Here is an 11,212-nt window from a genome sequence, read left to right on the forward strand (position 1 = left end):
GCTAGCGGGGTACCGAAGGGATGGGGCTGCCCCGGGACCACCGGCGGTCCCGTGGGAGCGGGATGGGGGAGGGCAGCGCCGGTTCTCCCGCATTACTGTTATTATTCTTATTTTTAACTCTTATTATTTCCCCTCCGCCCTCCGCAGGCGCGCCGGGAGCTTCCACCCCCCCTCACACGGCGGGAGGGGCGGGGCGGAGGCGGCGGGGGCGGAGGTAGCGCGGGGGGGCGTGGCACTGCTCCCCTCTGCGCCCGCCACGCTGAGACCGGACGCAACTCATCGCTGCAGTGGCGGCGCTCGCCGGCTCCTTTAAGCGGCCGTGCCCCATTGTTTGCGCCGCGGCCAATGGGCGCCCGGCGGCCGCGGCGCGCGCGGCCAATGGGGCGCGGCGCGGGGCAGCGCGCGCGCCGCCCCCCGGCTCTATAAGAAGGCCGGCGGCGCCGCGTGAGTTCCCACTGGCTCGCGCAAAGCCATCTTGGCATTGTTCTGCCCGCCCGCCCGCGCCGCCGCAGCCCCGCGCGACACAGCCCCGCACTCCCCCGCCATGTCCGACGCGGCCGTGGACACCAGCGCTGAGATCTCCGCCAAGGTGAGCGACCCGCCGCCTCGCGCCCTGCTCCACGGCTTTTTTTCCCCCCCTGTTTTATTTTTTTTTTCCAAGCGGTTTCTGGGGTTTTTTTTCCCTTTTGCGGTTTTTTTTTTTTTTTCGATATTTTTTCCCCCCCCTGCCCGTCCCGCCCCCTTATTTCCCCCCCTTCCCCCTCCGTCCTTCGTGTTGAAGTTGGCGGGGTGGCGCGGCGCGGTGCGGAGCCGGCGCCGCCGCGCTCGCCGTGCGGGGCTGCCAGCGCCGTTCCTTTGTCTACAGTGTGCGGGAAACGTGCTCGCCACCTTTGCCGGTGCTGCCGAGCCCCGCCGCTCCGCGTCCCGCTCCTTCTCGCCCTTCCTGGGGACAGCAGCTGACCGTCCCGCTGCGGAGAGGCTCGGGGAGCCGGGGGGGGGTACACGCATGGCAGTGCCTCGGCACCCGGCAGCGCTCGCTCATTCAATCCGCGGTGCGGGAGCTTGACAGCCCCGTCAAACTTGTGTCCCGCTCGGCCCCGTCGCTGCGGGGGGGTGGGGGGGGAAGCGCTCCGGAACAGGCACCGGAGGGGGGGGCGGGGGGGGCAGTGTCTGTTGTGGAGTTGCCGAAAAGCGGGGTGGGCGGGTGGTTGCTATTTCGGAGTTGCACCCGGTTGATGCGGGAGGGGCGTCTGCTGTGCCGGTGTTACCCCTGGAGTGTGGCGGGGGCAGTTGTTTTTTCGGTGTTATTCCCCCCCGGAAGGGGGGGGTGGGAATTTGCGGTTTAGGTACTGACCCGAATTGGGGATTATTATTTCGGAGTCGCCCTCAGAGGTGAGGGGAAGTAGGAGGTATTTTGGAGTTGTCCCTGGGGGCCTTTTGTTATTTTTGGAGTTACCCCGATGGGGGCACCCCCACAGTGGGAAATGCCCTGGGGTGGTGGGGCTGAGGGCGCCGGCCCTGGCCCCAGCTCCTCGCAGCGGGATAACTTTGCGAGTCGCTGCTAGAGGTGATGGGAAGCGTTTGGGGAGCGCTGGTACCAGCCGGGAGAAGCTCTCCCGGGAGTCCCCGCTGCGGCTCCCGGCGCACGCCTTTGTCTGCGAGCCGCGGCGGAGCGTTCCCCGGGGGGACTGCGCTCCCCGGGCGGCCGCGGTGCGCCCCGTTGAGCCCAGGGCCACGGCCGGAAAAGTTGCGAGGGGACCCGACCCGGGCTAGTCCGTGGGAAGGCGGCGTGGAACGTGCCCGGCGGCCTGCTCACCCTCCGCCCCGGCCGGCCCCCGATCGCGGCGCTCCCGGGGGAAGCGCGGCTGGAGGGGAAAAAAAAAAATTCGACGGGGAGGAGGGTTTGTTAAAAAAAAAAAAACAACAAAACGCCGTTTCTGGCAGATTTCGATTTCACTTCTGTTTCCCGCTCCCGCAGCCATGCCGCCATCCCGCCTGCCCTGCCTCCGTTCCGGGGCCGCGGCTTGGTCCCCGCCGCCTTCGACTCTCCCGCTGCCGGGAAGCGGCGAGGCGGGTCGATCCCCATCCTTCCCCGGGGAACGGGGCCAAGTTTGCCGTTAACCTTCCCCTGCCCTTTAGCGCGTGCAGGAAGGGGCCTCGTCTCTGGCTCACCCTCCTGGGCGCGGACAAGGGTCCGCGCTGCAGGGCGGGCGGAGGCGCGCACGGCGGCAAGGTGACCCCCCCCACACCCCCGAGAAGCGCGGAGGCACCGGGGCCGTTCGCTCTCGTCCCGCCTCGCCGTCCGGAATGCTCCCGGGAGGCGGGGATGGGGGGGAGGGGGTTCCCGCCCCGCCCGGGCGCCGCCCCCGGCCGGTGCCGCGGGGCGCCCACCACGTGCGGGCCTGGGAGCCGGAGTCCGCCGCGCCGCCCCCGCCCGGACTACAGCTCCCGGCAGCCCGCGGGGCGCCGCGCTGGCCGCCCGCCAATCAGCGGGACGCGGAGAGTGGCGCGCGGTTTGAATGGCGGCCGCGCTCGTGGCGGCGCGGGTGAGCCCCCTGCCGGTGGGAGGCGCGGTGTGCGTCGGCGCCTCTGTCGTCCCCGGGCCCAGGTTTCCCCAGCTTCCCACCGGGATCCTGCCGAGAGCAGGGCTGGGGAGAAGGTAGAGCTTTCCGGGCCAGTGGTATGTGACTCTACACCGTTGCTATTCATTCCATAGACAAACAGCCCTGACACACCTATAATTAGAGACTGTGTCCCATTCTTGGCGCTGGAGCAGCCCTGCTGCTGCACCGGCTCTTGGTCGGGACGCTCCTGCGCACATCTGTTTGTGTTGGACTGGGAAAGGAAAAGGGAGACTCTGGGATGCTCTCTGCAACCCTGTTGCTACCACAAACTTCATGACCTGGCATCGAGATTGTGGTTAAACTGAGAGCATTTTCAGTGATGCAGGAAAGGTCAGGGCTGGAGATCTGTCCAGCTAAAATGCCCAAGAATGAGTTATCCTTCACTGGGAGAAGGAGCTTGCTTGCAGTTTGTGAAACAACTCGTCTTAAAAAGAACGCAGTGAGATGTGGAAATTCTGACTGCTTGACTTGCTTTGTGTTTAACTCAGGAACTCCTTTGTTGCCCTCGTCCCCATGTGCCTGGTGTGATGCAGCAGCTGTAGCCCAGTGATGCACGTGAGGCCAAATGGTTATGATCAGCCTCCAGAGAACAGGGCACTGAAAGCCACTGACAGTATGAAATTGGGCAGTGTGGAGGAGGTGGCCTGGGTTTCTATGTGAGCAGTTGTAGTGAGCAGTGCAGTGCACAGCAGTGAAAGGAGGAGGGATCTTGTGTGTTTGTTTTACTCCAGACTCCTGGGTTGGTTTGCTTAGGTGAGGTTCGATCAACAGGTGTTGTCCCCTCAAAGCTTTCTTCCAGGCAAAGTCTTTCCTCAGTGCACTGGCAGCCTGTGTGTGCTTCTGGAAACAGCATCTGTCTATTTAAGTAACCTGGTGGTCTAAAACGCCTGTGCTGCCTCCCCTGAGCAGTCTGCAGGGTGATAGAAACCCTCCCAGACGGGAGCAGTAATCATGATAGCAGGGCCGTGCTCTCCCTTGCCGTGTTCCCACGAGGCAGTGGCTCCCGGGAGTGAAAGTGCCCTCTGTCCGTGGGTGGCACAGCAGCTGCAAAGGGCCGGCAGGAGGGGGAGAAGCCACTGCAGTGGAGCAGGAGCTTCCAGCAACTTTTAAACACTTCATGGTCACTGCCGAAGCCGGCTGTGGCTGTGCTACTCGCCCTGGGGAAGGGCCTCCCTGCTTTCCTTGGCTAGGGTAGCGCTCACTGTGCTGGAGGATCTCGCTCCAGCTGATGGAGGAACAGAAGGGGAGGAGGATGCAAGCAGAGATGCCAGTGTTAAATCCAAGCGTTCCTAATGCGGGAACATAAAGTTGGATCCTTTCAGCCTGTTTGCTGAGCGACTTGGCATGACATTTTGACAGTGATCAATAGCAAAAACACACAAGCTCCTGCTCTGCTTGCAGTGGAGGCTTGAACCGAACTAGCCAGGCATGGCTCTTGGAGCAGTGTAAAAATAGACTTCTTCCCCCACCCCATCCTGTTACACTTTAAGCTGTGAGCTGGATGCTGGAGCCTCCTTTCTCCTGCTGCGAGAAAGACCAGGCATGTAATATTTGCCGTATGATTTTCCCCAGGCAGAGCAGAGACCACAGCCTCTGCTAATGAGTCTCTGGGATTTGTTCCTGCTGTGAAGGTACCGAGCAGCCGTGGATGCCTGCAGCCCCAGGGCGGGGGAGCCTGTCCTTTGGACGGGGCTGCCGGCTCTCCATGGCATTGCAGGAGCTTGCGTGGTCTGTGCTAAGATGGGCAATCAGCCAGCTCTGCTGCTGTTGAGCATATATGCAGGCGGCCAGCTCTGTCTGTTTGGGAGCTCAGAGGTGAAACAGAGCAGTCTCTTTTTTAGATGGCTGCTCTGGCAAGGCTCACTTGGATTGAGATTCGCCCCCATGTTTTCCCGTTCCCAAGGAGGAGCCAGAACGTGGCGACCAAATCACAGAACAAATCTGTGTGAAGAGAAACCAGCTCCTGATCTCGCTCTCAGACTGTTTTTCACACCTGATCTGCAGCTTCTCTGACCCAGACACCTGGAATCGGGGTGACTTCTCTGCTTTTCTGCTCCTTCCAGGATCTAAAAGAGAAGAAGGAAGTTGTTGAAGAAACAGAAAATGGCAGAGATGCACCAGCCAACGGCAACGCTGTGAGTATGTCTGCAATCTGCTGGGAGAGGCAGTCCGTACACCAATGCCTTTTTGTTTTCGCTGCAACTTTGTTCCTAGCACTGTTGAGAGGGGACCCCTGTAAATGGCAGCCCTGAGCCCTGCTGAGCCTTCCAGCCTTAGGCACTTCACATTACGCAGACACTCCCAGCCTGTGGGCTGTTCATGTGTGTGCAGAGGAGAAAGGCTGGGCTTGGTTTCTCTCCCTGGCAGCCATGTGAGGCTGTCCAGTATCACCTCTTCCACAGACAATGAAAAAGAGGAAAAAAATTTAAAAACCCACTGGGATTTACAATGTTACAACCAATTGACCTGGGAAATACATCTTGTACAATTAAACTGGTTGGTTTCCTTTTTTAACATGCTGGGAGAAAATCACTGTGCCACGTTTCAATGTGTCATGAAAGCCATTGCAAGCTCTGTTGCAAAGCTGCAGCCCCAAGTTACTGTTGTGCCTGGGCTGTCTGGGTTGTGTGGAGGCAGGCAGGAAGCGGGATGTGCGCCCAGGGCTCCGGCGGGCTGGTGCTCTGCTTTCAGCAGGAAAGGTGGGAACACACACTCGTGGTGAATGTCTCTTCCACCTTCTCCCTTCCCCAGTGCATTTTTTAAGTGATGTTTTGTCTTGCCAAGGAGAACGAGGAAAACGGAGAGCAGGAGGCTGACAATGAAGTAGACGAAGAAGAGGAGGAAGGTGGCGAAGAAGAGGATGAGGAGGAAGAGGGTGATGGTAACTTTGTTTGTTCCCCCCCCTCCCATATCCCACAGCGGTGTCCTGCTCTGGACAGCAGGCTCTTGGGAAGCGGAGGCGAGCAGAGAGCAGCATCTCCCCCTCGTGGCGGCGGACAGAGGGCTCCCGCCAGCCAGGCTCACTCCTTCCTTGCTTGCCTAAGCCACTGCTGCTGGAAGTGAAGTCAGCCTTGAATCCCTTCCAGCAGGTTGAGGGCAGATTCCTTCCTCCCTCCCTCTGGCCAGACGGCACCGTACCGCGGCGCTGAATAAGCGCATTAGCCCTTCCGTGCGAGTAGTAAAATCTGCCCTTGACTCCTGTGAGCACAGCCGCTGCTGCAGACACTAGTGCCGGCCAGTGGGGCAGGGGCAGCCCTGGGTGGCCATGCCTTGGCCCAGGCACAGAGGGCATCACCATCCTTGTTCTTGGGGCAGTGTGCTGAGAGGTCCATGCAGCCCTCTCTCCCAGGCTGGATGCCGTTTGGAAATGAGCAGAGGAACCTGTGGCTCTTACCTGCTCCTCCACCTGGAGAAGATAGGCTTGCTTTGAACCTTCTGTGGCTGCAGTGTCCCATGTCTCCCTGCCCTCTGCTGCCTCCTGACCTGACCCAGCCTGGAAGTGGGTTTTGGCAGCAGTGACTTGCCGAATCACTTCTCACCCTCCCTGCTATTATTTTTTTTTTTCCAAGATCTGCTTGGATGAATAACGTTGTTTATTTTTATCGCTTGTTAAGGCTGGGAGAAAACCTTTCTTGTTATGCTGAGATGAACTCGGGGCCCCTGATTATCTGTTACTAGGTTAATCCCCTGTGAATTTTTGGTTTACGTGCTGACCTACTAACCTGATGGCTAGTTTTGGGAGATAGAGACAGGGCTGAAAATTTAATGACTGTTAAACCAATGCTTATTCAGAGAGTGTGAGCTGGGAAAGCCACCTCCTTTGGGGTAGCACTCTCTCAGCAGCTTGCTGTGCCCTTCAGAAGGAATTGGTTCGCTAGGAAAAACTGGGAATTGTGACCCTCTTTAGCATGTGATTTTAACCTGTGGGGACAGGTGCCGCACTGCTGTGTGCTGTCCTGAGTCCGTTTACCCCTGACCCTACTTTAGGGTGGATGAGATGGGGAGTACTTGGCTCTCCCCGCTCCTCTCGGGCAGGAGCAGGGAGGATGCGTGTGCTGCAGGCGCATATGTGGGGTGGAAGTGTTGCTTGGATACTGCTGTGACAAACCCAGGGAGCTTTGGTCCCGCAGTGCCAGCCCTGCTCATCCTAGCTCACCGAGCACAGGCACGATTTGGCACACGGTGGCTGGAGACTCCGAAGCCTTGCAGGGATCCGGCACAGGCTCTGACCGCTGGCACGGGCTCTGTCCATGCTTGCTGCCCTCGGGCGATCCCTGCCTGAGAGCTGCACCTGAACACTGCAGGAGAGAGATTTAGAGACAGCAAGTCCAGCTTGCATCAGCTTTTTTAGCCAAGACTTGCAGCCAAACTCCCGGGGTTTGACAGCAGAGGAGAGCTTGAGGGTATATTTTCCTCTCACATCTCTCCATCCCATCTCATTATTTGCTTTGCTTAAAGCAGCTCAAAGAACTAAAAATGCTCCGAATCAGCTTGGCACTGTCACCTGACCTGCTGGCCAGCCCAGTGCATGTGATGGCTGCCGGGGTGTTGATCCATCGCTGGGAGCTAATCTTGGCCCTTCCTGCCGCATGGGCCACACCGCAGCTGGGCACACGTCAGGAGAGGAGAAGGGAGGATGGGCTGACCTTAATCCCCCTGGCTGTCCGTACGTGTGGCTTGTGGCGGCGGTTTAAAGCCAGCTTACTGGCCTTAACTCCCTAAGTTTTAGTAGGGTCTCCTGTTACACAAGAGACTTGCCTCGACAGCAGAGAAGCTGTTCTGCCTCTGGGCTTGCCCCTGAGTCCCCAAAACTGGCCGAAGGTAATTGACTCAGTCGTTCTGATCCACTGGCCTATTTGAGCTCAAAGTGGGTCAAAGCCCAGAGCTCGCTGCTCATCCTCCTGGCTGGCTGTAAGATAAGTTGGAAGCATTTGTTTGCTGTTCTGATAATTAGAAAGTGTTCTGACTCAGAACTAATGCGTTCTGGCTCTCTTAACTCATTAAAGATGGACTAATAGCTGCGAAGGGAAGCAGAAGTAATCTGGAGTGGTTAGGCAGAGCAGGCACTAGAAAGATTTTTTTCCTCTTTCCCCCCACCCGTTTTTGTCATGATTTCGGTACTCATGGTAGGTGGTGGTTTTGCCATCCCACTGTCTGTTACAAATGCAGTGTGAACCAGACTCAAGGCTGCCAATCCTTATTTTCCTTTTGGTGGGTCAGGTCAGTTGGGGGATGCCCAGAAAGCCACTGTGTCCTCTGTCACCTGTTGTTTTAAACAGGGTCTGTGCCACCTGGGGAGATGGGGACGTGGCATTGCAGTGTGGGGGTGAGCCAGGATTAAACCCAGAAGGGGAGGTCTGTGGCACTGGAACTCTCCCAGAGGGTCTCACATTTCCTCTCTTTGTACTCCATGCAGGTGAGGAAGAGGATGGTGATGACGATGACGAAGCTGAGGGAGCCACAGGCAAACGGGCAGCTGAGGATGATGAGGTAGGAAGAGTAGGCAGTCCCTCAGAGCCACACATGTCCCCAGAGGGCTTGGGTGGGGAGGACGGTGTCAGTGGGGCCAGAGGGACTGGGCTGGGCTTAGCTCTGGGGCTGGGATGCTCTGCCTTTGTGCTCCCCATGTCTCTCCAGGGGCACAGCCCAGTTCCGTTTATACACTGCCCTGGTTAGGGAGGTGTCTGCTCCCGCCCAGTTGAGCCCTGGCCCTGGGCTGGGGTGCCCTGGAATGCTCATGGCAGGTCTGGGTGGGGGTACTCAGGGGCTGCCTGAGAAGAGAGGATTTTGCCTGAGGGGTTGAAACACCTGTGGTGCTCAGACCTTGCACCTGAGGCAGGAGAGGGATCTGAAACTCCCCTGCCTCACTCCCTGCCTTGGGGTGACTCCTGCCTGCCCCCAGAAGCCTCACTCCCCATCCTCTCTCCTGACGGCTTTGCTTTTCCCCCCAGGATGACGATGTCGATCCCAAGAAGCAGAAAACTGATGAAGATGACTAGGCAGCAATTTTTTTTTTTTTTTTTTTTTTTTTTTTAAATAAGGAGGAAAACAAACCAACAAAAAAGGCCAGCGCGTCCTCTTCACCCTTGGGTCCCCCCCTTGGGACTCCCATGGCAGCCCCCTTTCCCACACACGCCCCCTTCCTCCCCCCTCCGCCGTGGTCATCCTCACCAAGTAGAGTGAACCCCGTCCCCGCCCCCCCCGGCGCGGCGCTGCCACTCAACGAACATGGAAATGATTCGCCCGTTAGCGGGGAGAGAAAACCCCCCTGCCCCCACAAACCCCCTCCCTCCCAAGCACCAAAACTTCAAGGCCCTGCTTTCTTTCTTAAAAGTACTTTAAAGGAGAATTTGTTTGTATTTTTTATTTACATTTTATATTTTTGTACATATTGTTAGGAGGTCCGCCATTTTTAAGTGATCTCGGATTGACCAAAAGGGGGGCTTTGAAGTGTATATCTCTCTTGTTACCTATCTCTGACTTTACTTGTGGTGTGACCAGGCCCAAACCATTATCTCAAAGGAGAATAAAACAAAACCTTGTAAAAAAAAAAAATTAAAAAAAGACAAAAATGCAAAAAAAAAATTACAATCTTATTCTGAGCATTCCAGTAACTTTTTTTGTGTATGTACTTTAGCTGTACCATAGATTGTGGTTTGTATGAGGTGGCAAGGCCAAAGATAAAAAGGTTTTCTTTTTTTTTTCTGTCTATGAAGTTGCTGTTTATTTTTATTTTTTTCTTTTTTTTTGGCCTGTTTGATGTATGTGTGAAACAATGTTGTCCAACAATAAACCGGAATTTTATTTTGCTGAGTTGTCCTAACAAGGCTGCCTCCCAACTGCTGCTTTTTGGTTTTGTTTTCATTTGTTTTTAATTTTTTATTTCTTTCTTCCCTTCTTTATCTCCTTTCTTTCTTTGCTTTGGACTTGGGCTGGGAAGAGAGAGACGGGTTGCAGGGTATTGATGGGGAGGGTCTGCGGGGCTGCGCTGTCCCCCTGTTGCTAGTAGGGGAGGCAGTGTCTTTCCATGGCTGTATGCCTATGGAGAGCTGCACCAGTGTCCCCAGCATGGCCTCTGCATGATCCTGCATGTGCTGGCTGCCCTTTGCAAGAGGTAGGGATGGGTTAGACTGGGAAACATGGACAAGGGAGTGTGGGGGGCCTGGGTATGGTTTGCTCAGCAATTCTCATGTCTCTGTAGCCAAATTCCTTGGGGATTGTTTGGCTTGTGTAGCTGGGACGAGAAACCCATCCCCAAAATCCCTCCTTGCAGTATCTGCTGGAGGTGATTGACTCCTGGTTGTGAGGTGGGGAGAGCTCAGCCCTTGTAAATGAATGCCTTCCCTCCCTTGGGACTTGTTTGAGCATTGCTGGCTATAGGGCAGGAGGCGGTGTCAGCAGGGATTGGATTTAGCCAGAACTGGTCCTGGGGGCATGCTCCAGCCTGCACTGGTCACCCAGGAATTTCTGGGATGCCAAGTTCAAAGTTCGGTGGTGGGACCCCAGGGAGACAGGCTCAGGTTTGTCTGTGCACTCAAATAAACCAAAAAGGTTGTAACTTAGCCTAAGCCTCTGCTGCTTTGCTCCTAACCTTCCTCCAACTCTTTTCCTCCTTCCTCCAGGCTTTTGGAGCTTGAAAAAGCTCAGCCTGCTCTGCCAGGTGTGTGGAGTTCGTTTGCAAGAACCTGCTTTGTATCTGTGCTCCCAAGTCCTCGCCCTGGCTCCAGGGAGTCCCCTTTCCCTCCTGATCCAGGCTGTGCCAAAGCCTCACCAGATGGTCTCGTTTCCTCCTCTCACGCTGCAATCCCAGCAGTCAGTGTTCAGATGCTGGGGGATGATTCCTATTTTACTTTTTTTTCTTTTTTTTTTTTTTTTTTAAGGGGAACTAATGTGCATTTAATGCACTGGCTGTGAAGGTCACAGCCCCTCCTGATCCCCAAGAACAGCCAGGTCACTTACTCTGTACTTACACCTTAATTATCCAATGAGTCGTCGTGCTGGCTGATTGTTTATCAGACTTACTGCCTCGATGCACAGGCCGCATCCAGCCCTCCCTGGGCCAGGGGACCTTGTGGCAGAGCTGGAGGCAGCACTAGGTTCGGTTATCCAGTCCTCCCATGGGATGTGACATCACGGGAGTGGCAAACGGTGCTGCTGAGTGTCACCATGCTGCTGGGTGGGGCTTTGTCTTGCAGCGCTGGGGGTTGCATCCAGGTCCTCGTGTCCTCACCACGGCTGCCCCATGTGTGGCTCCTGCATCATGATGGGATGGGCGTCTACGGTGCAAGAGTCAAGCTGGTACTTGTAGATTTGCAAGGCAAATTATTCAAATAAGCTTCTGCAGCTGTGTAGATGAGCTGGATCCAGGTGTCCCTGAAATCTGGGGACCCTGCACACACAAAGCTGGTGTGCAGACCGAGGGGGTGAAGTAAGGTGGCCTTACTGTCCTTATTGCACAGGACTTATTGCCCCCCAAAAACCTGGCAGTCTTGGGTCATTGGGTCCATTTTGGTGTGGGGTAAAATGCCAGGTGGGCATACTAATGATGGGTAGGGCATGTAGCAGCCAGGGGTGTGTGGGCAGGTCAG

General features: G+C 56.5%; 1 protein-coding gene across 3 annotated transcripts; it reads left to right on the forward strand.

Moving 5' to 3' along the window:
* Positions 1-445: 445 nt before the first annotated feature.
* Positions 446-9,450, forward strand: PTMA (prothymosin alpha). 3 transcript variants are annotated; one of them, XM_066193431.1, is made up of 5 exons: positions 446-589; positions 4,688-4,759; positions 5,409-5,505; positions 8,041-8,114; positions 8,576-9,450. In XM_066193431.1, exons 1-5 carry the CDS (start codon positions 545-547, stop codon positions 8,621-8,623), a joined length of 336 nt encoding a protein of 111 aa, XP_066049528.1. In that variant the 5' UTR covers positions 446-544; the 3' UTR covers positions 8,624-9,450. The 3 variants fall into 3 exon arrangements, with proteins under 3 accessions (XP_066049528.1, XP_066049530.1, XP_066049529.1); XM_066193433.1 differs by having other exon boundaries at positions 5,409-5,499; XM_066193432.1 differs by having other exon boundaries at positions 447-589; positions 5,412-5,505.
* Positions 9,451-11,212: the final 1,762 nt, after the last annotated feature.

The sequence above is a fragment of the Chamaea fasciata genome, unplaced genomic scaffold, assembly GCF_029207755.1.
Source record: "Chamaea fasciata isolate MVZ Bird 193981 ecotype frontalis unplaced genomic scaffold, bChaFas1.0.hap1 SCAF_11, whole genome shotgun sequence".
NCBI classification, from domain to species: Eukaryota; Metazoa; Chordata; class Aves; order Passeriformes; family Sylviidae; genus Chamaea; species Chamaea fasciata.

Bases quoted from the DNA above. Each gene is read 5' to 3' on its own strand.
- PTMA (XM_066193431.1), top strand. From the start codon at position 545: ATGTCCGACGCGGCCGTGGACACCAGCGCTGAGATCTCCGCCAAG. The intron at 590-4,687 runs GTGAGCGACCCG...TGCTCCTTCCAG, and splicing joins GCGCTGAGATCTCCGCCAAG to GATCTAAAAGAGAAGAAGGA. The intron at 5,506-8,040 runs GTAACTTTGTTT...TACTCCATGCAG, and splicing joins TGAGGAGGAAGAGGGTGATG to GTGAGGAAGAGGATGGTGAT.